This window comes from Apiospora marii (genome assembly GCF_038362585.1).
Source record: "Apiospora marii strain CBS 49790 chromosome Unknown utg000002l_segment0_segment0, whole genome shotgun sequence".
NCBI classification, from domain to species: domain Eukaryota; kingdom Fungi; phylum Ascomycota; class Sordariomycetes; order Amphisphaeriales; family Apiosporaceae; genus Apiospora; species Apiospora marii.
The window spans coordinates 3,261,320-3,286,909 of NW_027117373.1; the positions used below are offsets into that span (position 1 = coordinate 3,261,320).

At 55.3% G+C, this 25,590-nt stretch overlaps 8 protein-coding genes across 8 annotated transcripts; 6 read left to right on the plus strand and 2 right to left on the minus strand.

The window, feature by feature from the left end:
* Positions 1-2,657: 2,657 nt before the first annotated feature.
* Positions 2,658-3,902, plus strand: PG985_002691 (Mitogen-activated protein kinase; the record flags this gene model as incomplete). Its single annotated transcript, XM_066822460.1, has 4 exons — positions 2,658-2,770; positions 2,833-3,028; positions 3,089-3,470; positions 3,526-3,902. The coding sequence occupies 4 exons, from the start codon at positions 2,658-2,660 to the stop codon at positions 3,900-3,902; spliced, it is 1,068 nt and encodes a 355-aa protein (XP_066689892.1).
* Positions 3,903-4,997: 1,095 nt separating this feature from the next.
* On the plus strand, positions 4,998-5,633 carry PG985_002692 (uncharacterized protein; the record flags this gene model as incomplete). The annotated part of the gene is made up of 1 exon (XM_066822461.1): positions 4,998-5,633. One exon carries the CDS (start codon positions 4,998-5,000, stop codon positions 5,631-5,633), a length of 636 nt encoding a protein of 211 aa, XP_066689893.1.
* A 122-nt stretch (positions 5,634-5,755) lies between these two features.
* PG985_002693 (sulfate permease 2) lies at positions 5,756-8,681 on the minus strand (the record flags this gene model as incomplete). Its single annotated transcript, XM_066822462.1, has 3 exons — positions 5,756-6,445; positions 6,525-8,296; positions 8,399-8,681. The coding sequence occupies 3 exons, from the start codon at positions 8,679-8,681 to the stop codon at positions 5,756-5,758; spliced, it is 2,745 nt and encodes a 914-aa protein (XP_066689894.1).
* Positions 8,682-11,977: 3,296 nt separating this feature from the next.
* PG985_002694 (uncharacterized protein) lies at positions 11,978-13,084 on the plus strand (the record flags this gene model as incomplete). Its single annotated transcript, XM_066822463.1, has 1 exon — positions 11,978-13,084. The coding sequence occupies one exon, from the start codon at positions 11,978-11,980 to the stop codon at positions 13,082-13,084; it is 1,107 nt and encodes a 368-aa protein (XP_066689895.1).
* A 773-nt stretch (positions 13,085-13,857) lies between these two features.
* On the plus strand, positions 13,858-14,848 carry PG985_002695 (chitosanase; the record flags this gene model as incomplete). The annotated part of the gene is made up of 2 exons (XM_066822464.1): positions 13,858-14,406; positions 14,492-14,848. 2 exons carry the CDS (start codon positions 13,858-13,860, stop codon positions 14,846-14,848), a joined length of 906 nt encoding a protein of 301 aa, XP_066689896.1.
* A 902-nt stretch (positions 14,849-15,750) lies between these two features.
* PG985_002696 (uncharacterized protein) lies at positions 15,751-18,123 on the plus strand (the record flags this gene model as incomplete). The annotated part of the gene is made up of 1 exon (XM_066822465.1): positions 15,751-18,123. The coding sequence occupies one exon, from the start codon at positions 15,751-15,753 to the stop codon at positions 18,121-18,123; it is 2,373 nt and encodes a 790-aa protein (XP_066689897.1).
* Positions 18,124-18,379: 256 nt separating this feature from the next.
* On the minus strand, positions 18,380-22,351 carry PG985_002697 (condensin complex subunit 1; the record flags this gene model as incomplete). Its single annotated transcript, XM_066822466.1, has 4 exons — positions 18,380-18,550; positions 18,623-21,106; positions 21,156-21,421; positions 21,478-22,351. 4 exons carry the CDS (start codon positions 22,349-22,351, stop codon positions 18,380-18,382), a joined length of 3,795 nt encoding a protein of 1,264 aa, XP_066689898.1.
* A 901-nt stretch (positions 22,352-23,252) lies between these two features.
* PG985_002698 (uncharacterized protein) lies at positions 23,253-24,767 on the plus strand (the record flags this gene model as incomplete). The annotated part of the gene is made up of 1 exon (XM_066822467.1): positions 23,253-24,767. The coding sequence occupies one exon, from the start codon at positions 23,253-23,255 to the stop codon at positions 24,765-24,767; it is 1,515 nt and encodes a 504-aa protein (XP_066689899.1).
* Between the last annotated feature and the right edge of the window lie 823 nt (positions 24,768-25,590).

Below are 25,590 nucleotides of genomic sequence, written 5' to 3' on the forward strand. Positions count from 1 at the left end.
TGGTTGTGCGAGTGCAACTCAGTGGGGAGATGGATCGCTATGAGAGAGCGAGAGCTGCGTTCTATGGACTGCTTGTTTATTCGCTACGACGTTGTCTGTATAATGCCCTGGTTCTTGAGACAATATAGGTAGCCTGGGTACATGCATGTCTTGTATGCAGTGCGAGTATAACTGCCGGGGTGGAAAACTCTGTCCCCGGACACAGCTTACTCAGTCGATATCCGATCAATGTTCTGCAATGGGCTCGCTCATTCAAGAAGCAATATATGCCAGATACGTACCAACTAGCTACTTGTATGCAGTAGGTGGCTCTCCTTTGATGCAATATTTTATCAAACATAGTAAAGATGTAAGTACCTGCTTTGGATACGCCTCCTGCTTCATAGGTGGGTGTGTCGAAATGCTGTCTGACAGGCTACCGTGGCCCCCTCCATGTCGGCCATTCCCTGGCTAGGGGCCCTGATTGGCTTGGCCGAGCCTGAGCCAGAAGCTGAGGTGGGTTGCTATTGCTTGCTCGCTACCGCTACTGTTACCCCTCATCCACCACCTCAACCCACCTCATCCACCCGACTTGTCTTGTTCAGCCCGTTCGCGCTTCATTCCATTGATGGACTGATAGAGCAAGCAAGCAGCAAGCAAGCAACAATACCTGTATGCAGGCGTACATGCAGTGAGAAGACCAGGTACCGTGTAAGGTAAGTGTGTATTGTCACCCAACTGCAGGCTGCTTAGACGACCTCACTCGACAGTGCTCCAGTCACATTCTCCTGCCTGCCTGCCCCGCGCTCCAGCTCCATCAAACACTCACTCACTCGTCCGTCCATCAATCCATCCATCCATTCATTAACCGATTGATTTATTGATAGACTGGCATTGCAAAGCCTTTTCCTCCCTGATTCTTCTCGTCCGGTCTCCTTTGCCGTTCTGTCTCGACTACCGACGGCGCTCTCTCTATCTGTCCCTCCCTTTTCTCTCTTTTGATTGTTCAGACTGGGTCTGGGTACGGCGATTGCTTCTTGCTTCCCCTCTTCCGCCCACACTTTGCCACGAAAACCCGCTGCTTGCAGAAACGAACTCGAGCTTCCCTTTCTTGCTACGAACAAACTCGGTCCAGTCACAGGGGATAGGTCTCGTCTCGTCTCGTCTCTCCTGCTGATCAACAACTATCCCAACTTTTGCTCTCCGAACTGCGGGGCAACAAGTCAGGCACGTTCCCAAGTGTCCCTCCAAAAGGTGAGAGAGTGTTGTTGTATGCCCAGTGAGCGAGTTGGTGCCGATTGCATACTGTACACTTGCACTACACTGCAACTGCAGAACCAAACCTTCCATTCCCCCCTCTCCCTGTACTTGTATTTTTTTTTTTTACCCCTCACGAAGATCATACAGGAACGGCGTGCCTGCCGCGCAGCTGGACTTGTCTCCTGTTCCTGCGACCTCACCCACACCCACACCCACTTTGCGTATCAGGACTGCGAGCTGCCGTACCTGAGCCGTCTGCCTCCCTTCCTCTCGTCTGCAATCTGCAGGAACTTGCAACATCTTGGGACGAAACATAGTTGTTTTCCTGAGTGCTGTCGCATGTCAATCTGCTGTTGCCGAGACCTACCATACAATACAATACACCCTCGCGCCACAGCGAGTTGCCATCGCACACCCAGCAACAAAGAGAGCTCCGTGCCCGGTACTGTACCTAGCACCGCGCACCCCTCTCTCCATCCCGACCGATAGATAGGCTTTACTGCGATTCTTGTCACCTACCCTTTATACTCTTGCCACACCATCCCAATTGCATAGTGGCTAGACTACGGCCGACTCCCAAGATTAAACGCCTGGGCCTCGTCACTACCAAAGCGGACCCGGGTTGCAATTGCGTGTGTGTTCCCCATTCCACCACCACGACCCGGTACGGTACCTGCCTGTCCTTAGCAAGACCAAGCCGTGGCACGGACAGGACTCGGGACGCTCAACTGCTGCCTCTTCGTTGCTGATGTTACATGGAACCTCTCAAGCGAAGTGCGAGTAATTGCTCCTGATTTGCCTGGCCCGACCCGTGACTAGACGAACCCGTGGATCATCTTCCCCTTCTGCCCTTTTTTCCCTCTCTCTTTCTTTATTACCCTCGTTCCTCTTGGATGTTTCGCCTTACCTGACGAGAACTAAAGACTGACAACTCGATCCTGTGTCTCGATTCAGACAATTCAACCCACCCAACCAACCAACCAACAATCAACTCGCAGCACTAGGCTGGGAGCAACGACCGCTACAAAGAGAATTGAAACAATCAGCCGATTATTGCTGGTTCTTGTCCCATTCAACCCGGGCACTCATATTCGAGCGACCAGCCAAAGAGCCATTTTCGTTCCATACCACTTCTTCCGCAGAACAGGTCGACAGTACTGGGCGCAAATTCCTGCCTTTTGATCGAGCATTTCCGAGTAATTGCCCGGTTCAATTCGATATAACACTGTCACGAGACTCCAGCTGGGTCGATTTTGGGGCTGAGCACTTTCACGAAGCTGACGAAAAACCTCGGGTCTCGTCGTATAACCTGAAACCAGGGTCTAGCGTCGGACCGCAAAAAGTGTCATTGTGCCGCCTATACCTCTCAACGATTCATATTTCCTTGAACCTTCTATCTGCTTGGACAGATAACCAACATGTCGCGAGCAAACCCTCCCAATGCCGCGGGCTCCCGCAAGATATCGTTCAACGTTAGTGAGCAGTACGATATTCAGGATGTCGTCGGTGAGGGTGCTTACGGTGTCGTCTGGTACGTTGAAATGGATTTTGCAGGCGCTGCGATGGGATGCTAATACTGATTCACTGGTGCAGTTCTGCCATACACAAGCCCTCAGGCCAGAAGGTCGCCATCAAGAAGATCACCCCGTTCGACCACTCTATGTTCTGTCTGCGAACACTCCGAGAGATGAAGTTGCTGCGCTACTTTAATCACGAGAACATCATCTCCATCCTCGACATCCAGAAGCCTCGGAACTATGAGTCCTTCAACGAGGTCTATCTGATCCAAGTGCGTCGTGCAACATTTACTCTCCCATAACCTGCATTAGCTAACCTTGATATTATCCAGGAGTTGATGGAGACAGACATGCACAGAGTCATCCGTACGCAGGATCTCTCTGACGACCATTGCCAATACTTCATTTACCAGACCCTTCGCGCCCTCAAGGCCATGCACTCGGCCAACGTGTTGCACCGAGACTTGAAGCCAAGCAACCTGCTACTGAATGCCAACTGTGACCTGAAGGTTTGTGACTTTGGCCTGGCTCGTTCGGCTGCTTCTCAAGAGGACAACTCCGGCTTCATGACCGAATACGTTGCCACCCGATGGTACCGTGCTCCGGAAATCATGTTGACGTTCAAGGAGTACACCAAGGCTATTGATGTATGGTCTGTTGGCTGTATTCTGGCGGAGATGCTCAGCGGAAAGCCTCTCTTCCCCGGCAAGGACTGTAGGTTACCTTCCTCGTGGCTGATAGAGAACGCGAATTGCTGACATTTGCATAGACCACCACCAGCTTACCCTGATTCTCGATGTTCTGGGCACACCGACGATGGAAGACTACTATGGGATCAAGTCTCGTCGTGCTCGCGAATACATCCGATCGCTCCCCTTCAAGAAGAAGGTGCCGTTCCGGACCCTGTTCCCCAAGACGTCAGACCTGGCTCTCGACCTCCTTGAGAAGCTGCTTGCCTTCAACCCCGTTAAGCGCATTACCGTTGAGGAAGCCCTCAAGCACCCGTACCTGGAGCCATACCACGATCCCGAGGATGAGCCGACAGCGCCGCCGATCCCGGAAGAGTTCTTCGACTTCGATAAGCATAAGGATAATCTAAGCAAGGAACAACTCAAGCAACTCATCTATCAGGAGATCATGCGGTAGAAACGCAAGCTGCTTGGAATTAAGGGGTGGGACCCGACGTCGGACACAGACACGGACATGGACGATTCAGACGAAATCTTGAATCGGGACGCGCTGGGCCGACTGATGGGCGAGTTGGGCATTGCATAGATTAGCGAAGTTTTTGGCGGGCCTTCTTGGACTTTTACTGGTTCTTGCGAGGAGGCAGCGCATGCAGTGTAGGGGCTGGTATGGGTCGATGGCATGAACGGCATTGTTGGTATGCTACGTCTGGTTTGGCATAGCGAGCGAGGGTTCCTCGATGATCCAGGAGGGGCACTGACGAGAAATACGACGGCTCTCGGTTGATTATAGACTAGGGGGGGGGGTTAATGCCCCAGGTGGCCTGTTTCTTCAGCGGGCGGAAACTGAAGAAAGCGATGGATGTCCTAGGCGAAGACGGTTTCGGCAAAACGAAAAAGCTGGGACAGGCAGATGAGAAGTCATGATTGTAGTTCAGGGGCAGATTCCGGCTGGATCTGTATGAGCTGATCTCGATGTTGCAAGGCTGTATTTGTCCACAAACAGGCCAAATAGCTGAATGGATATCTCTTTGTTTCCGATATGTTTCGATGCGTAAATCCCCTTGCTGGCCAGCAGAGCATTGCGGTCTGTAGTATCATCTTGATTGACGGGCGTCCTGATCTTGACTGCATTGCTTTTGTTGGGGGTGGTGAGGGGGGCAAGCGACAGGCGGGGTTATGTTATGCAGCCATCTGCCCTCATCCCTCTTCCGTCCTAGCAAACATCGGCCATCATGGAGCCATCCAGATAACACCATATGCCATGTCTGACCATTTCCATCGAAGGCATTTCGTTCGGCCTTCTGGGCAACGGTGGAGTGGCGGGGTAGATGCAATGGGAAAGTACAGCCTCGGCAAGTGATCAGATATTGCACTTACCATGATATAATATCCCAAGCACATATATACATAATTTAAGGCCCGCCTACTCTGACCACGACCCGCGGTGCCAGTGTTACCGCCGAAGTAACCATGAGCCCTCGACAAGTATCTACGCGATTTTCTCCTCGTGCTGAAGAGGGAGCCCAGTGGCCTTTCTCGCGTCCTTGTCGGCATGTGTTATCAAATTGTCGAGCTTTACAGTGCCTGCAGGTGCCTCTACTACCAGCATGCCGTGGACAGGTGCGCCGCCTTTGATAGGCCTGGCCATTTTGTCACCAAGAAAACGATACTCGTGGGCTATGCCTGCGCGAACCACAGCGCGCAAATTTATCATGAACCCTCGGCAAGCGTTTCCGCCACAGGAGGCCGCACTCCCACGCGACCTCCTTCGAACCAGGCTGTCCAGGAGATCCGGCAGAGCGAGAGGGCAGTCCCATCCGGGCGGGTTGTGGCAGGGCAGTCTTGTGGGAGTCACCTGATGCCGTCCACCGGGTCAAACCTCCAAGTGCACTTCCTCGGGCACCAGACTCACGCCGACATGCTTTCCCATCTGTACCGGCAGGTGCCCACGAAGATACGTGAGAAGCTGAGCCACTGCTCCCAAAGCCAAAGCAGCATTTTTCTCAGCTGGGACATCACGCTCACGGAGAGCGTCGACACCCTCATATTCTTCCTCCGTGGCTGCGCCGGATTCATCGTCTGGCTGATGGCCACGACAGCTTGGACCGTCGTCACTCAGACTGATATTCAGGACGGCTTCGGGATTGGTGTATTCCGTTGGCACTCAAGATCTTCTGTGGGGGGCTAATTCAGTCGTTGTTCACTACCTCTTGGAAGCTGAATATATCAAATGAATAACGGCACTTTTCGCCATGACGGGGGTAGGATGAGAACGACTGAAACATCTGTCTCAGCCTCCAATGATCAGATCTACTTCAACGTGAAACCTACAACGCAGCCGCTATGGCTAGCACTGGCACTGGCGTGTCTCGTAGCGGCTTCCACCGCTGCTGCGAGATCAGCGTGGAAATACGGCCTGTCCATGGCCGTTACCGGGGCCAGCCGCCGCCGTACCTCATTACGCGGACAGCCTGCGGCCTCAGATGGCTGTGACTTAACCTCGATATCCTCGCCATCCCCAGGGGCAACCTCAGTCTCCGAACCACACGACTCCTCGTCATTACTGACCCGCCCCGCCGGCGGGGTCGTTACAGCACCCCCAACGCCGCCCGCTTCGCTCTCGTAACGCGCTGCCAGACTGAATCCGGGTCTGGCGGTAGTGCCATCACTGCGATTGCAGCAACCGAACCCGTTGGCGGCGAACGCCTTGCGCGTCCACCCGTTGCGCAGATGGGCAAAGTGCCACTCTACGAGGCTTGGTGCGGCCCAGCGATCGAGCTGCGCGCGCAGCTCCGCTAGGCCCTCGATAGCGCCGCTGTCGGTGTGATTGATGGTGGCGCAGTCGAGGACGACGGCGCGGAGGGTCGGAAGGGGTTGCAATTCCTCTTCCGAAGTAGGCGCTGTGGAGGATGAACGGGGCGAACTGCCGCTACTGTCAAAAGCTGGGCCCATCCGTATTGATTTATTGTTGGGAGAAGAGGGTTCATTCCAAGGGCGATCCTGCGAAAGGAGAGGGGGGTTGTTAGTAAAATGGGGATTTGTCGTCAAAGTAGGAGAATTGGGGAAGGGTGCAACTTACCCCTGGGTGCGCATACTCGGGCACAGTAGTGCGGCGGGTGTGGCTCATGATTCGGTTGGCCAACGTGTCGATAAGTTGCGCTTGGTTGATGTAATTGAATCCGTTGGGGAAGCGGAAGGCGAAGACCCCTGGGTACGGCGAGATGATGGCGAGTCTGGGGTTGATGGCCTCGCCTCGATCAAGACGGAAAAAGGCGTCACGTGCTAACGGAAGTCTTGATACGCTGGCCTCATCATTTTCGCTCTGGTGAACAGGTTGCACCTGGGACATTGCCGTCTTGGAAGGCGATGCTGGCCGTTGTCGCTCCGTGGAGATGATGAGGCCGTGGGACCCCGCTTCTGCGAGATCATCTGCCTGGTGTTTGTTGTGTTTTTCGGCGGCATCGTGGCTGGGCTTGTCTTGAGCGAATGAATGATGATAATTGGGATATACGGTGACACGGCCCAAGAACTGGCCTGAGGACTTGGCAATCCTCAACAGCAGCAGTGCTAGCGACAGCGCCACGGTGACGTATATGCCGTCCTCAAGGGAGTCAAAGATGGCGACGAGGACGCCGACGAAGAAAAACACCAGGTCGGGCGGCGCGGTATGCCACATGCGGATCAGCTCGGCGGGCGGCGTGATGAGGTTGTAGACGGCGTGGATGATGAGGGCCGACAGGCTCGCGAGCGGGATGTAGTAGAGGATTGAGGTCAAGGCGTACAGGGCCAGGACCAGCACGAAGCCGTTGAAGACGCCGGCCAAGGGGGTGCGCACGCCCGCCTTGGACAGGATGGCTGTGCCGCTGAAGGAGCCCGTCGACGCGTAGGCACCCACAAAGGGGCCCGTCAGGTTCGTGAAGGCAATGGAGATCAGCTCTTGCGACGGCACCACCGTGTATTCGTTGATGCGCCCGAACGACTTGCCGATGGCAATGTGCTCGATCAGCAGGATGATGACGGTGGGCGGCAGCTGAGGCAGGATCGCCATGATGAGTTTTGGGTGGAAGCTGGGCGGGCCGTTGTGGATGAAGCCTGAAGAGAACTTGATTAGTGGTCGTCGGTCAGGGGCGCCGGCAGATGCATGATGCGTACCTCGTGGCAACTGTCCAAGAATGCGGAACTTGGAGTCTTCGAACGGCACCTTGCGGTGCACCAGGAAACTGACAAAGGTGAAGAGCAAGATGGTCACGCTCAGCCGCAGCGAGCAGAACATGTTCCACATGCGCACGCGCTTCAGATCCCGCTTTTCCATGCGGTTGCAATACCACTTGATGAGCGCCAGAAGAACCAACCCCGAGACCCCGATGGCGGCATCCAGGTTCGTGTGCGGCAGCGCCCTACAGGTGTCGACGAAGACCCGGTACGGGGCATTCTTGGAGTTGACTTCGGCCTGGACGCCCAGTAACGCGGGGACCTGGCTTAGCGAGATGGTGAAGGCGGCGCCCGTGATGAAGGCAGCAATGGCGACGTGCGGGATGAACTCGATGAGCCAGTCGAGGCGCAGCAGGCCGAAGACCAGCAGCACGCAGCCCGCGAGGAAGGCGTGCGTCCTGGCCACCTGCTCCCGCGTGTAATGCTGATCGGGCTGCTGCTCCAGGACCTCGTTGACCGTCTTGCCCACCAGCAGCGACACGACCGCCGTCGCCCCGATGGCCACGTCCTTGGACGTCCCGAACAGCCAGTACAGCGTCGCGCCCGTGAAGCTGGTGTACAGGCCGTACTCGGGGCTCAGGCCGGCGAGGAGGGCGTAGGCCATGGCTTGCGGGATGACCACCAGTCCCAACGTGACGCCTTGGGGGGATAACAAGGGTTAGTCAGTTGCATTACATAGTCAAGGGGATCCGCCATAATGCGAAGAACCAAGACCAACTCAACCGTGGGAGTGTCGCATACCTGCAATAGCATCGGCTAGAAGCCAGCGTGAGTTATACCGTCCTATCCATGATGTAAACGGGAAGAAGCTGGTGATGAATGGTACTATATCGTGCCTTGTGGGCAAGTGCTCCCGTAACCACCCGCCGATTGTGGGTTCTTCCTCGAGGTATGGTTCGAACGGCGCTGCACCTTGCTCCTCACCGGCCATGATATCCTCATGCTGATGTGTTTCCACGTCTAGATCGAGAGCCTTTTGTATTAGCTTTCCAAGTTTTGCCGCTCTACCAGTCCGGCAAGCCATGGTGTTCTGGGTCCCGGATGATGGAGACAGTGCAGTATGTGTAAGGAAGTACGCATACGATTGGTTTTACCACGACAAATAGAATCAGAGGCGTAAACCACACGGAAACCACAGCAACAGAATAAGGGAAACCGAAACCAGCAATGAAGTGGGCGGTGGACCATTTCTATATCTCTCCTAATCCGAAAAAGGAGCAGCCAAGCAGCCGAGGACCAATGCCGGCTGGTCGACCGGTACCCTTCTCTGCCGTCCGACAGGACAGAGGGATAGAAGCGCAAGCCAGGAACGAATGACAATGCAAGGCTCGAAAAACCAAGAGGCAAACGATTGTGGGTTTGGACCGTCGCCCCAGCCGTTCCGGCGTATTCGAATTGTGCTCGCCCAGAAACAAAAACGACCCAAGGTTGTGGCTGAAGCTTGTCGCTGCATGTTACGAAACATTGCAAATCAGGAAGGCTTCTACCACAGCTCTCTCTTTCGCCAATCATCATCGATCCCCTTCTCTGCCCCTTGAAAGTTTCTGCCTCGTCTGTAGTAACGACAGAAGACAGACTGTTTGGGGGAGCAGAGGCGGGCTGGGGCAGTGTAGTGTGGCCCTGAGGGCTTTGGCGCAAAAGCATATCTCAAGGTTTTCGAACGTAACAGCATGCCATTCTGTTTGACGCATTCGAGTTTCCCACCCGTCAGGCAAAGCTAACCTGCCGATAGCCGCTGCCAGAGGAGGAAGAAGGAACGTCGAGACGAACACACAAGCTTCCCTTTCCGTACGGGTAGATTGACGCCAAGGAGCCAGCCAAGGCGTCTTGGGTTTTACAAGTAGAGGTGAGCCCCTTGGCAGAATCGGACGACAGGTTTTGGTCGCGTGAGGCGTGGAGTGCCAGTGACACTCGAGCCGCACCGGTAGCCGCCTCCGTTTCCGTTCCCGTGCGCCGCCTGCCAAGATGGTTGCGGGCCGTTAGCGGGCGGCCGTCGGCAGGGGAAGCTGCTGCTGCTGCTTTTGCTTGCCGCCGAATAAGATGATTGGTCACATAAAAGTTACAAATCTTGGGCTCATTGCTCAACAACTACATATTAATGCCGCTTCATCTATCAGCATGCATGTCCTAAATAAGTCATAATCCAACATACTTGATATGCCTAAATTCATGTGCAATTGTCAGTCATCGTTGCGTTCCACACATGACTCGATTTGAAAGGGGAGAATGGCGAACCCAGCCGGCGCAGGGGCAAGTGGCACCGAAAACTCCTGGCTCAAACAACCACCCTTATGATGTGCTTCCTCTGCCCATCTGGCTAGCCATACCCCGAGGTCATGTCCAGATAAATCCAGGTGATCACTTCGTGGGCCATGTACACTGAAGACGATGGGGTCAGCATGACCCCTGATGAATTGCCGTGGGCAGTGTATCTGAAGACGCTCTAAGGAGCCGATACTCTTACACCGTGATAAGGAGACCACGGCAGCGGCCCAATGATGGGCTGGTATCCGATGGATAGTGCAGTTGGATTCAGAATTGGTATTATGCAGCGTAATACGGCGGAGAACTAGGTGCTCGAGATGTGGCGGTAGACTTCCTAGAAGATGGGATAGTTCATCAACAAAAACGTCTGCCCGCCCTAGCTCGAGCGACCGCAGATTGTCCCACACCCTTGTGTCTATTAGCCATCGGAGGCAACATGTATTCAGCATGCCTCCAGTTTCCGTGGTTATCAAGTTGATTCGAAGGTCACTCAGGTTCGAGGCATGTTCAAGAAACCTAGTAAGGCTTGTTGCTGGGTCCAAGCCATTGCCAATGCCGCACCCAATGCGACCAAGCAAAGTTGCCGGTTTCATACTAAGATCGACGAAAAGTGCCTTCAGGTTGGAAATAACAGGAGATGCCACCTGTTCCATGAATGACGGGAGTACAAAGGCCGAACCGGCCACTCCCGACCGTTCCATCAGAATCTCAAGCCGCGACGGCCGCGCACGTGATTTCCCCAATGCATAGATCACCACCCTGAAGCACTGTGTCTGAAACCTGCCGTGATCCCGCAGGCTTTGAATACCTGCCGTGGTGAGTTTGAGACCGGTCTGTTTTTCGAACCCATAACTCTGCGAGGAGGTATTGGGATCGTGTTGATGCCCGGTATCGCTCGCGAGATCTCCCACTCCTACCACATCAGGTTGTAGGTTGCTGAAGGCCCTTGTCAACATTTCTCGGTCTAGTCCGGTACTCATGAAGATGGTTTGGTCAGTGGTGAAGTCTTCAAGCGGCCTGGGTTCAACGGCCTGGCAAGTTAGCCAGAAGTGCTCAGACCCGATATACTCGTAGCCAAGGTAGTCGCAACCGATTATGACATGCTGTAAGTATTGCGCTAGCCTTGATGTTGAAATGTCGACCAAGGCCTGCAAGCTGAAATGGCTGCGCACTGTAGGTAGGGACGGTCAACCACAAGGCTTTCAGAGTGTGTTTGAGAGAAGGAGAGAGAACCGGGTGAGCATACTGAACTGCCGTTTAGCAAAGTATTGCCGGGCAAAAGTCGGGAAGAGGAGGGCGTCCAAGTCCTTGCATACAAGACGCAAAGCCGTGAAGTCTGCGGTAGACAGGCAAGCGGCTACCTTTAGTAAAAGTTCTAATGGCAAGCTCCTGATGAACATGACCATCTTTGAATTCGATACGAGACTGGGATTTTGTCCGAGATTGAGCGAAAATGTTTCTTCCTGGTAAAGAGGGCGATCCAATTACTGTCAGTGTTGATCTATCTGCCAATTGTTCTTTGTTGCCACTGGGCGCTGGATGTTGGTTGATGTTCGATTCATATTTGCTTCGCATCGAGAATGCAGTCCATATTCATTGTAGTGTTTGTTGGTCATTCCTCGCGAGGTGCCGTCCGTTATGCCCCGTGCCCATACCCATGCCCATGCCCGGGTGTTACCACCAGAGCCAAGCTTGCTCAAGCGACCTTCCGCCGCATAGGAGGCGGAAGGAGAAGGCGCACCATGCGTCAATGTGGCCACCGGCATGCGGTGAAGCTGAGGCGGGAAGAATAAGAAAGGTCGAAATGTCGGGTGGGGCGCCTGGGGGTGCCTGGGAAGCTGCCAGGTGCTCAGCTGTGCTCTGATGCATCCCCCACAGTACCTTAATTGGGTGCTCACCTCACCTGGTTCCAGGCTCAAGGTTCAACATGGGAGCAAGAGGCAATCAATCAGCCCACCATCACACAGACAGATATCTCTACATAGGTATGCCGCCCAACCACTGCCTACCTGCCATTTATTCCTTTATTCGTATCTGTCACGTCTCACTGTCGCCATGGACAAGAGGCATCTGGACCCCGACACCGGACTGGTCTATTACGAGCGTCAGTTCCAGCACCGGACGCCACATGACAAATGGCACATGAGACCTATCAATCCCGCACGCAGGCCACCCAGCGGATCCAAGGGAGCTCGGTCGTTGATGGACATGACGATGACCGTCATCGGCGACAACTTGAACCTCATCTCTGCACAAGACTTGAAATGTTGCCCGGAACTGCTCAGGTGGCGCATCTTGGACCATTGCTATGACGAAGGCCGCCTGCTCAATTTCCATGGCTGGAAGACCTTCCTCGACACCTTGGCAGGCCACGAGCACCCCAGAAAGAAAGACAAACCCTTTGGCTTTGACGGAGTCTTTCGCTTCTACCGAGTGTCCATTGGCGACTCCAGGACTCCTCTGTCCGTCTTCTTGGACCCGCTGAGATCAAACCCGCTGAAATCACCGGAAGTCACCTTCCTTGTACGGCTCACAATAAGCCACGGAGCCTCGTTCGGCAAGAACGAAATGTTGGCTCTGGCAGGGTTGGAAAACCTTTGCACCCTCTCCATCATGTCTCCGGAGCTTGATCCCGACTTGTGCGGATTCCCCCGCGTGGACGATCGCCTCGCCAGGGAATGGTCACTGCTGCGTCGTCCCTTCCCGTCCCTGCGGACTTTGAGAATCTGGGGGAACGGCTTCACGACTTTTCGGTCTCTAGAGCATGTTCTCGCCTTTCCTCTGCTTCAGGTCTATAACGTGGCCGGAAGGTACACGGACTGGAATTCTCGGAAACTCGATGGGAGATATCGATGCCTGTGGACCCGAGACAAACCTGAAGACCCCGACCAACCCATTGAGGCTGAGTTCAAGAAAATCAGGGATCCATATGCTGTGATGCATCTTGGTGTTGTGGACGGGGTAGGATTCCGAGAGGCAACCCCAACCTCGAGATACGAAACATGTTACACTTATGTATACAACGGGCGACGGCCTAAACCAAACGGGGCCAGCAAAGTGTTTAAGCGACCGATCAGTTCTGTATCTGAACCCGTGCCCGCGCCCAAGGGAAAACGGCTTTTGAACATCGATCAAGTCTTCTCTCAGTTCTCGAACTCTTGACCATGGCAAGCAATATCGACGCGAGGCTATTCGGTCCGAATGTCTGTCACGTCTTACAATATACCTACGAGCGACTTTGGTGGGCTGCATTATTCACACAATGACTTTGTGTATTGCAGCCCTTGCGCATACTAACCCATAATCGGTGAGCAGGTTCCTGCCTTCCCAAGCCACGGCTACTACTAAAGATCACGTAGGATTTGGTGTCGCCGCAATTTCGACGGTTCGTCCAGTTCATGCAACAAGCACATGTTAGGATATACAGCGGTTGCGAATAATTGAGCGACATGGCGATTCCCCCACAGCAGAAATACCACAGCGCAGGGCGTGGGCGACGCATCCAACAAACCCCAGAGAGGATGCGTGTACGTGAGGGGGTCTCTCAGCGACCATTTGATCATGTAACAACTTTACGATAGCTGGTGTATCTTGGTTCAAGCTTATCAAGGGTACATAACATTCAAAAAAAATGACATGGATAAAGTGCATGAGCCGAGTGGAAGCCATCTGGCGTGCCAAAAATGGCAGTCCAACAAGGTTTGAGACATATCACAGGTTACCCCTACTTGTTAGGGCTAGCCGAGCCGAAATGTTCTCAAGGCCAATCCTGGACGCCTACCAACGTGGACCCTGATGATTCCCAACGTGCACTTCCTAGTATCCGACCTGGAATCTCCTTGACCATACGACTACGTCCGAACACTCGTCTCCTACCAGTCTGACATCATGCGACTCTTGCGCTCCACAGTCATCGCTGCCGCTCTCGTGTCAACATGTACATCCAGAGAAATCCCCCTCAAAGTCAAGGAATTCCAAGACCACATAAGAGGGGGCAGTCGATGCAACAAACTGCTGGCCTCAGGTCTCCGTACCTCTTTGGATGGCCCTCAGAGTATCAACAACGCATTTCTGGCTTTGTCAGCAAACACACGGCTAACATCAAGACTCTAGCTTGGTATTATTGTGGCGACTATCTCAATGCCGCCGGCAGTTTTCTGTACGCCGCCAGCTCGGCGCCATCGTCAGAAGCAAACCGATCTTCTACTCTAACGATTGACTGCGGCGGAACGCGGGGCGGACCAGAAGATACAGGTCTCTGCGACCGCCTTTACGATGGGCCAGCCAAGGGCACGTCATTCCAGCATCTGATGAAACCCAGTCACATTCCGGTCAAAGATCTGAGCTCCTATTTCCATCCTTATGTCGCCTTGGGGAGTTTCCAACCAAGTCAGCCCAGTGGAGGCGACTCGGTGGAATTTGACCCGCAACGCCATGTGGTTGAGCCGTTGAGCCTCGTGGCGGTATTGTGCAATGGAAAAATGGTAAGGGCAAGGCATATCCAACCCTGTAGGCGGCATATTGTTTCTCGCACCGTCTTTTTAACGTATCTCCCTCATTCTTGCATAGTTCTATGGCTTGTGGGCCGACACCAACAACGATACGGTGCCCCGGCCGCTCGTGGGCCAGCTCTCGGTGGCCATGGCCAAGATGTGCTACGGCGAGCAGGCCGTCGAGACACAGCAACGGCTGGACACCAGCGATCTCATGTTCTTGGCCTTTACCGGCACCGAAGCGGCGCCGGGATATTATGGTGCCGACTGGGATGCCGAGACGCCCATGGAGTTCGAGCAGGGTCTGGCCCTGCTGGGGAATAAGCTCATCAAAAGGCGGGTTCTCCCCGGCAAGGCCGCCCCTCAGAGGGACCTGCCGGGCACCTTGATCTGGCTCGTTCTGATGGCGGCTAGTCTGGTCGTCTACTTATAATGCGGGGGGAGCTAAAGCAGGGGGGAACGTGGGCTGCGGGCCTCGATTGCAGCACCATTCTAGATGATGATACCGCCCAAGATGACATGATACGCAATGGGAGAGTGTATATATAGAGCTATTAATGGTAATGCCCCTCGCCCCAGCCTCTGGCGTGCGTCACTCGAGCTGACTGCCACAGCATCTGCTGCGTCGTATTCGTCCAATATGCCAGCTGGCTGCCCCCAACCAGGAGCCCCGAGACATGTTCGTTCGGGCGGAACGTCATCCGTGCCCCAGCGCCCCGATCTGAAATCAGACCAGTCATCGGGATGGAGGCGTGATAGGTGCCGTGGCTCGGGGTCCTTCAGACGGCCCACATTGCCTTTGGGGCTTGGATCTCCTCAGATTCTCAGGCCCCCCCCCGACGCCTGACTGGAATAGCTTTTCGCCAAGCAGCGTAGGAGATCCGAGTAAGGCTAGCCAAGCGTCGCAAGTGACGCTGCGGTCTGATCTCGAGGAGCTAGCCGACGACTTCGGACGGCGGGGCGTTGGGGATCTGGCGACTTTAGCCGTATAAAGACAAGAACTCGCTATGCTTTAGACTTTTCCGCTGCAGCACTTGACTGACAAGCGTACAGACAAAGCGACATTGGCATTTCCAACGACGACGACGCTCGCCTCTTCTTCATCAAGAACCCATCCCCCCATCCCCCAACCTCTGCATGTAAAGTAAACAGCGTATAGGAGACACGCGCTTTTTTTTCTTCTTGGCTGGCCTCTTTCGCAAGAGAGAGCACGGAGGGATAACGAAATCTTGAATTCACTTGTGCAGTTTGTCGCACTTCAGACTGTGATATATTCTCTCCCCCTTTGACCCTGGCGAGGTGCCGTCCAGAGTAGCACGGCAAAAAGGCGGCGTCATGGTCCTCCACCCGGCTGCCGACGAGGAAGATGGTGGTGTCATCAAGCCCCTTCTCACACGTGAGTCCTCCAGCACAAATGCCACCATCACGCAGCCGCAAGGGGCGACAGAAGGCTATTTCACGATGCCAGCACCGGATCAGAAATACTTCCACTTCGACGGCGAACCCCAAGCACACAACCCTTCCCGGCGCCACAGCATCGGCGGCTATCATCACCACCGCCACCATGACCTAGTAGTCGCCCCCCTGCGGCCGCTGATCCTGCCAACGCACCCGCGGCGCGCCCCTCAGCCCCCCGTCGTCGTCGACGAGGACGCCGTGATCCGCAAGATCGACCGGCGCCTAATGCCCCTCCTCTTCCTGACCCAGATGCTCGCCTCGACCGACGCGGCCGCCCTGGCCAGCGCCGTCTTCCTGGGCGGCCTGTCTGAGGATGCCCACCTGCAAGGATCCGACTACCGCGGCCTCTACGCGTGGTTCTACCTCGGCTACCTCTTGTGGGCGTACCCGACGTGCTTCTTCCTCTCGACCCGGAGCACGGGCGGACCGGCCGCGACTAACGGAAAGAGAGGTCGCTCCGCGTCCAACTCGTCGTCCTTCTACACCTCCATGTACTCGACGGGGTCGTCCGAATCCCTATCGCTTTTCTTCCTTTCCTCGGCCTCCGACTCGTCCTCCATCATCTCGACCTCGTCCGACTCCTCCTCGTTGGCCTCCGTCTACTCGTGGGACTCGGAATCGCCCAATAACAAAAAGGGGGCAGGTGGAGGCGGCAGCAGAAACGGCAACGGCGGTGGGGACAGTGGCGCCGACGAGGATGACGAGGGCATCAGCTTCGGCATCGCGCGCTACCTCGGTCTCGACACCCTGGCCTGGGGAGCCGCCGTCGCCGCAGCGGCGCTCACGACCAGCTACGCGGGCCTGGCCGCGGCCCGTTTCCTGCTGGGCGCCGCCGAGGCCACCGTCATCCCGGCGCTCATGCTTGCCACATCGACGTGGTACGCGCGCGACGAGGTGCCTCTGCATACGGGCATCTGGTTTGCCGGCGGCGCGGCCGGCGATGTGTTGGCGACGGTGTTGGGCCACATCCTGGTTCTTCTGCATGGCATCGGCAACGATGTAGAGGACGGGAACGGCAGCAGCGAACTCGCAGGCGGAGACTTCGGCTTCGGCTTCTTCGTCGGCATCCTGCCGGCGTGGAACCCCTGGCGCTGGATCTTCGTGCTCCTGGGCGCCGCGACGTTCCTCTGGGGCTTCGTCATCCTCTACCGTCTGCTGGATCCCGCCCTCTCGTCCGAAGGCTCGAACGGGGCGTTTCCGGGGTCCGCTACGGAGCGCCAGTGGGACCTGGACCGTGTCGCGGCCGCCGAGACCACGAGCAGGCAGCTCTGGGCGCGCAGCAGCCACGCTCGCCCCCGCCCCGTACCGGACTGGAAGTGGCGCCAGGCCCGCGACTGCCTCCGCGACCCCCAGTCCTGGCTCATCGCCGCCATGTGTCTACTCTGCCAGGTGCCCCTGGCCAGCATGAGGGGCCTCGCGGACCTGGTTCTTCTGGGCCCTGGCTTGAGCTCCGACGGCTCCGGCTCCGGCTCCGGGGACGAAGGATCGTCGGCGCCGACCACGATGCCCATGCCCCTCCAGATCACGTACATGCTCATCACCATGGCGGCCATGATCGGCTCGGGCTGGCTCGCTAGCCGCTTCCGCTCCCTCAGCTGCACCCTGATCTCCCTGGCCGCATTGCCCCCCCTCATCGGCAGCGCCTGCATCGCCAAGCAGCTCCACTACCCCTCCGACAACGCCAGCGGCAACAGCCTCCTCGACGACGACACCTGGCCGCCCTCGCCCACCCACCAGATCCTCGCCTCGATGCTGCTCTGCACGGCCCCCGCCGTCATGCCGCTGCTCCTGTCCCTGATCCAAGTCAACGTCCGGGGCCTGGCCAAGAAGACTACTACGCAAGCTCTGGCCCTCGCCGCCTACTGCGCCGGCAACCTCGTCAGCCCCCGCCTCTTCACCGACAACGCCTACGACGAGCTGTTCCCCGCCCCGCCGTCCAGCAACGAGGAGAGGCGCACGAACAAAGAGACGTCGTACCACACGGCCGTCCACACCGTCGTGGCCTGCAACCTCCTGATCGTGATCCTCGCGGTGGCGCTGCGGGCGTACCTGCGCCGCCGCAACTGGGCTAAGCAGGACAGCGAGATGGCCGAGGTCATTGACGCCATCGAGACGCGCGGCGGTGTCACCGAGTACTCACTCTACCGGGGCGCCGTCGACGGCGAGACAGGCGAAGCCGCAGCGGGCATTGCAGACGAGTTCGACGACATGACGGATTGGAAGATACCCGGTTTCCAATATCGCTGCTAGATAGTCTGTCACATGCCGAATTTTCACAGATGGCATATGGTAGGACAGGATCTAGAAGCATGGAAAACTTCAGAATTGTCATTTAGAATAAGCATGTAACCACCTGATATCTCTCTCGCTCTCGACTTAGAGGCAACTCCAGACACCAAAAGCAACAGTAACCACATACATCCTCTCAATGTACATGCGAATAGGTCGTTTCTTCGTTAAAAAACTCCGTTTGGCAATTGATTCATCGTACCAATTGATTAGTCTCTCATGCAGCCGCCGGCATCAGCTTGAAACCTTCACCGACCACCTTGGCAATCTCTTCGTTCTTGTGCTGCACCTGGCCCAGAGCAAATGCCACATCGTTCCATTGCCGCTCCGTGTCGCATCGCGGCAGACGGGCGGCCAACTTGTCAGCAAGCTGCCTGGCATGTTTGTCCTATGGAGGAAATATTAGCGGCCGAACGTGATGATCAATACTGAGCGCGAAACTGAATCTCGGGTAACTTACCTTCTCGACGAAACCAAGCAAGAACTTGACAACCCTCTTGAAACTCTCCTCCTCCAAGTTGCCGGCAGACAGAAGACTGAACATATCCACAAAGTGGTTGTAGACAGCGTTGTCCTTGGTGCTGAGCTCGGTGAAGAACATGCGAGCCAAATCGGCAATCCGTTTGTCGGTATCCTCGAGACACTTGGCCATCTCGCCCAGCTGGCCCTTGACCTTGACCTGACCAGCGAGAATCAGGAATGTCAGTGTCATCAAGCACGTACGCTTGACAGACAGGTCGGGATCAGCCAATCTTCGGTACAGGAAGTCCGTGTTCTCATCAATGAGGTGGTTGAAGCAGACGGCCATATCGCCTAGTGCAATCACCACGTTGGATCGGACCGTCGCATCAGGACTGCGCTCCATGATGGTGATCAGAAGCGGCAGGTGGGCCTCGCAGTATTCCGAGCTGACGCACATCAGCTTGGCAAGACAAAGCGTAGCGGCAGCCTGGAGGCCCTTGTCCCTATAGATGTCGCTTCGGGAGCAGATCTCGGCCACCATGGGTCCAAAGTTGGCGAGTAATGACTGGGGGCCAAAGAGCAATTCCCGCTCTCGGATATGCGCCATGGCTTCGGTGAAATCATCTTCCGTCGTACCGCCAATAAGATCAAGCTCGTCACCCTCTTCGGGCGCAGGGGTCTTGGACTTCCGACCCTTGCCTCTGGGTGCTGCGGCTTCTGGCTCAGCCTCTGCCGTCGTCATCTTCTCCTTTTCTTGCTTCCGGCGCTTGAAGTCAAGCTCGCACATCTCCAGATGGACAATTTGCTTGATGGCAACATGGCCAACTATGAAAAGCAGCTGGGACAAGGCAATTGCTGCCTTTTGTTTTGGCTCAGCAGGTGGCTCAGGGGTTGGCCTGTTAACAGTCTGGGTCGGCTCATTGAGTGCCGTAGTGAGACCTTGGGAGTCGGGCACAACACCAGTCATGGTTACATCCATATCGCGAGACTCAGGCCTCGATGAAGAGGCGGCGCGCTGCGCTGCGAATACCGACTTGGTCTTGTGCTTGATAATCTCGCCACAAAGGGTGTCTGGGTGCTTGGCGATGGCATATATGGCATTGATTGCCTGTTCGGCAACGCCGAACCACTCTTTGCGATCACTTTGTACATCGGTGATGGCTGCAAGTTTGCCCAAGACAGCGTGCTCAGTGGGCAAGCGGCTGAATTTGACCGGCGAGTCCTTGGCTTGACGGCCGGTAGGGTTCAGCCTGCGCAGGGCGATGCAAGTATACTTGGCCAACTGGTGGTCGCTTCGCCCGTAGGCACCAAGACCGGTTCGCAGCATGGTTTCCATTTCACCAACAACGATTTCGGGGTTTGCGGAGGCGAGCATACCCAGGACGATGATGGCACCGCGGCGTTGAGACCTGGAAATTTCTCGCTTCTGGTAGCCATAGACTTCCCATAGCTTCTGAATAACCGCGTCCGAAATCATACCCCCTTTCATCATGGTCGCCAGCAATTGTTCCAAGCTGGTCAATTCCGCAGGCGTTGTCCCAGAAGTCAGACTGATCATATTGCGGGCAATATAGATGGCCGCATCATTTTGACTGAAGCTGTCAGGGGCCTCAAAAAAGAGCCGCTTGTAGCAATCAATCAGATGCGTCTGTACGCCCTTGCCTTCGTCGCTGTTACCCTTGGTCCAGATAAGGCGCAACATGCGTCGGATGCCGACCATGTTGTCTTCAATGTTGTAGGCATTTCCAATCTCAAGGTAGTCCATGGCCTCGATGACCTCGGACTTGTTCTTGGAACCCAAGAGTTGGCACACGGTTGGTGTGGACTCTTGGAGCACCTCGATGAACTTGAGCGCATCAGTGTAATACCGCTTGGTCAGGGTGAGCTTCTCGATCGCCTCAGACGTGGCGGCATCCTCCTGTGCCTTGCGGACAATAGCCTCCTTTTCCTCCTCCGTCAGCTCGTTGGGCTCCCTGGCCTTCTGGGGAGACTCGAGTTGGGTGGGTTCATCCACAAGAGCTGCGTTGGTTGTGTCGCCCTTTCCATCACCCAGACCAGGTTCACCAACAGGGGGTTGAAGAGCGTCCAGTTCCGCATCGACCTTATCCAGTCGCTCTTGCCAATCTTTACGGGACAGCTGTGCACCGTGCAAGACTGTAAAAGGGTGTGTCTTGATCAATGTACCCAGAAGCTTGATCGCATTCCTCCGCACGTGACTGCTCTTGTCTTCCAAGCTACGAGCTGCAAGCTCGGCAGCCTTTTGGCGGCGCTTGGGGAACTTCTGATCAAGATCACACAGCCTCGTGTAAACCTGAATTGCTCTGCATCTGGAATAGGGGTTGATGTCGAGGAAACGCTCCTCTAGCACATCAAAGAAAGCATTGAGTTGGGACTTGTGGTTGTCCCCGCGTTCTTCTTGCCGCGAAAGGTATGCGATCATGTTGCCACATACCTCGATCAACGAGCAACGTAGCGTGTATGACTGCAAAGAATTAGCTAAGATCAAGTACACCAGGAATGATGTGCCGCACCTCGCTGTCCAGCTGTTTAGCAAGCATTGTCATCTGCTTGATCACTAGCCTAGGAGCTAGCTCTGAGAGCTTCACAATAAAGGAGGACACAGACTTGGGTCCTCTGGTGTCGTTGGTGCTGAATTCCTTGTTGCTCAACTCCCGCAGACTCTCGTCGGCGAGTTGAGGGTAGTCGTATTGCTCAGCCAGAATATGTAAGAATTCGGCCATGGGCTCCGACAGATGCTCAAAGTACGTCAAGTTCTGAACGATAGAGATCTGGGCAGCTGTGTTACGGTCAATAAACGAGCCATTCGGACGCACATACGAGGTTAGTACATACCATATCCATGGCCATGGTGCTTGACAGCAATGCACAGCACCTTGAAACCATGCATTCGAATAGCCGTGTTCTTGCATCTCTGCTCACTCTCGAGAATCATGTACACCGGCCTGGTCAACAGGCCGATGAAAGTATCGCGCTCGCTGGTGGTGAGGAAGATCTTGCCCAGCTTCAATTTCAGTACCTTAGACATGACGTCGAGGGCTGTTTGCAATTGGGCAGCGCTGTCCCAGTTTCCATCCTTGTCTTTACCAGCGGCCGCCTTGGCCTTTGCGCCCTTACCCCGGGCACGCGAGACCGGGGCGGCGGATGACTTCTCGGCAGCTTTCGTCTCGACGCAGGCAATGGCCCATTGTAATAAGAAGCCGTATACTTCGAGGAGGTTCTTGTGGTGCGCAATGATTTCCTGCTCGTCGGGGTTTTCGAGGTCGTGGTTGATGGCGTCGGCCTCGGCGGCCAAGCCACTCATTATCAGATCGAAGATCTTGCTGAGGGCATGGGTAGGCAGAAATTGCGTGCATCTGGAGCGGACGAAAAGTTCAGAAGTTGATCCTTGTAGTTGATTCGAACTGCGGCGATCTGGAGCATCACGAGCAAAGGGGATATTAGGGAAGGAGGGAGCAAAGGAGGTGGGTGCACACTTTAGTAAGAATTGAAGCGAATCAAAATAGGCCGCTCTTGTTATGAAATCGGGGTTCTCGGCGACGGCGTCGACTATGGAGTTGAGGACGGGGTTGATGACGGAGTTGGTGAGAGACTCGGGGTCGTTCTCGCAGTCGACGAGGGCGCTGTCGGCTTCGGGAGTGGCCACACTGGCGGGATCGCTCATGTAGTGCTTGAGCGCATCGTTGATATCAAAGTTGATGGCGTCCATTCTGGGCAACAGCTTTGCGCCGGATGCGCGCGGGCAATGACAAAACGGGTATAAATAAAAGGAACCTCCAGGCAATAATCAAAAGAGAAAGAAAGGCGCAAAAGAATCCGCCTTCGCCACGTGGGTATCTTTTGGCGGTGGTGGTCGTTGCCGTCGTTGTCGTCGTCGTATCGTATGTCGTCGTGGAAAATGGGCGTGGGATGGAGATGTTGTGATGCCAATGCAAAGGTGGGTTTGTTTCTTTTGCCCACTTCCTGCCTTGCCTTGCCAGCACAATTGTGACCCTCAGCAACGGATTTGTTTATGTTTGCTTTCTGCCCGACTAGGGAAGTCGCGGTGGCAGCTGCTGGCGGGTCCCTCCTTTCCCTCCCTCTTTTGCTCTAACCCCCACCACCCGGCGAAAAAAAAGAGTGCCCGGCATTGGGGGTACCGCGAGGTACTTAGCCTCCAGTACTGGCAAAGCTGCAAAAGCGCGTCGCGGAACTTGTCCCGCAGTCTCTGTGCATATTCGTCTGGTGTCCACCCAATCCAGTCGCAAAGAAGCAATAACAACAAACAGACTCCCCTGACCGAGGCCTCAATTGATCGACCTTCTTTTCGGTCAAGACTTCATCCTTGTCGATATCCTGCTTGCAGTTATTGATTTATATTGCTAGCCCTCCACACAACCATCGTCTGACCTGGAACACCGACTCTCAAGCGTTCAAGAATCTGACAAGCGCACTGGCAGTCCGGCTCTCCCCTGGTACTTGTCGCATTCGTAGATGCTGGATGTGAGAAGCCAAGGATCCTGATACACGGCCAGTTGGGATAGGAGAGACTAGGACCTTGGGGTCTCCAAAGGGCACAGCTGTGTTTTGACGCGTCGCTTCACTTGCAAGCCTGGAAAATGGCTGCCGCGATGAGTCGACGGCGGGTACCGAAAGAACCCTTCCAGATCCACGAGGACGACCAGACGGATCTGTCCGATGTCGAGACCGAAGAAAGCCAGACACAGCGTGCCGAGGAGTTAGAGGCGGACGACGCCCAACAACAATTGGAGGATGACGAAGACCAAGAGAACCAAGAAGAAGGAGAGGAAGGCGAGGAAGAGGAGGAAGCGGTAGACGAGGAAGAGGGGTGCGAAACAGACTCCTCCGATGGCAGCGAGCCCATCGACTTGACCGTCCAACAGGACATGGAGAAGCTCAACTACACATTTCCCGCCTTCAAAGACAATTACCGTCTGATCAAGCGAATTGGCGAGGGCACGTTTTCCACCGTCTACAAAGCAGAAGACGTACGCTACGACCGGTACAACAACAGCTGGGACTTGGATGCCAGGGATAACCAGTGGGAACCGCCGCCGCCGCTCAAAACAACGTCCAACTCACGATCTAACTCGAGGTCGAACCCCTCCAGAAGACCCAGGAAATTCGTGGCCATCAAGAAGATTTACGTCACGTCATCGCCTTCGCGCATCTTCAACGAGCTGGAATTGCTCCATGACCTCCGCGACTCGCCATCGGTATGTCCCTTGATCACAGCGTTCCGCCACTCCGATCAAGTGCTGGCGATACTGCCCTACTTCCGACACCAGGATTTCCGGAAATACTACCCCAACATGACTGTTCCCGACATCCAGCTCTATTTCCGCTCCCTTTTCACTGCCTTAGCCGCAGTCCACGAGAAGGGCATCCTTCACCGAGACATCAAACCGACCAACTTTCTCTACGACCCAGACAAGCAACGCGGTGTGCTTGTGGATTTCGGTCTGGCTGAGCGAGAAGGCGTGGACCACAAGCCCTGTCTCTGTCATCTGGATCAGGAGTCCCGTAGACACAAGATCCGGGCCACGTATGCCCTCAACGCATCACACGCCGGACCTCAGCCTGGATACCCGAAAAACGACACCCGCCCTTCACGGCGTGCTAACCGCGCCGGCACTCGAGGATTCCGAGCCCCCGAAGTTTTGTTCAAATGCACGGAGCAAACGACCAAGATTGATATCTGGTCGGCCGGTGTGATCTTGCTCACCATCCTCTGCAAGCGATTCCCTTTCTTCAACAGCACCGACGACGTCGAGGCCATGATCGAGATCGCCACCATATTCGGCGTGAAGCGCATGCGTCAAGCTGGACAGCTGCACGGCTGTGTCTTTGAGACAAACATCCCTAGTATCGGGGCCCAGGGTTTCAGCTTTGAGAAGATCATGCTGTGGAGCACGTGCCGTAGCGACGGCAGCAAGGACAACAAGAACGCGGAACTGACGGACGAGGAGAAGGGCGCCGTCGAATTCCTCACCCGCTGCATGGATCTGGACCCCAGCCGCCGGATCAGCGCCGAAGAGGCCCTCCGCCACAAGTTTTTGCAGATAGACAGCGAGGGCGAGGGCGAGGCCGAGGGAAGCGGCGAAGAAGACGTTATGATGGTGTAATAATGGTACGACACGACGAGACATGACCCCGAACTGACTTGAAATGGAATTGTACGATATTATTGATCATAATGGCCTACCCGCCCAGGGTTGAATGTCGCCTTCGCGTCGTCTGGCTAGACGGCTACTACCGCCCGTGCCGACGATACCAGGAAGGCGTATAGGTATTAATACAGGAGATACCATATTCTTTCGGCCACCATGCAACATGATATGTCTTGGGCTCTATAAGTCGTCCTTCCTCTAGCAGAATGTCTGCACATCCCTGCCAGACATGTGCGTCCAATTTCGTCTGAGGGACGGGTTGTTTTGCGTCACTGACGCCTCCGCGTTCACATCAAACTCCACCCCCAACAGTGGTAGCTGCGCAGCCACGCGCCACGGCCGATGGTTGCTGTGAAGGATGCTCTTGGATCATATTCGACGAATTCATTTAGTTGTACCAGGCCGTCAAAGACGGAACAGTCCATAGTCGGCTCTCCGTCGACGACGAGCGCCATGCGGAACATCAGCGTCTCCTCGTACAGACCGTGGCAACCGACAAGGGGCTCCGGCTGTAGACCACGGCCCAGAACATGGTCGGCTGCCGCTGTGGTCTTCACATGCATCCGCGATCAGTGTCAAGAGCCCGTTAGGAAGCAGCTCAATTCTGGCGGCTGCTCTCTTCAGTTTGATAAACGTAACAGAGTCCATTATCTGGATAGTATGGATCAGAACCCCGCCACACACCATGGTCATCTGAAATTGAGTCAAGAAATGTTCTCAATTACAGACAATAGTGCTAGTAGGTAAACAATAAGAACCCGACGAATTCCCACAACAA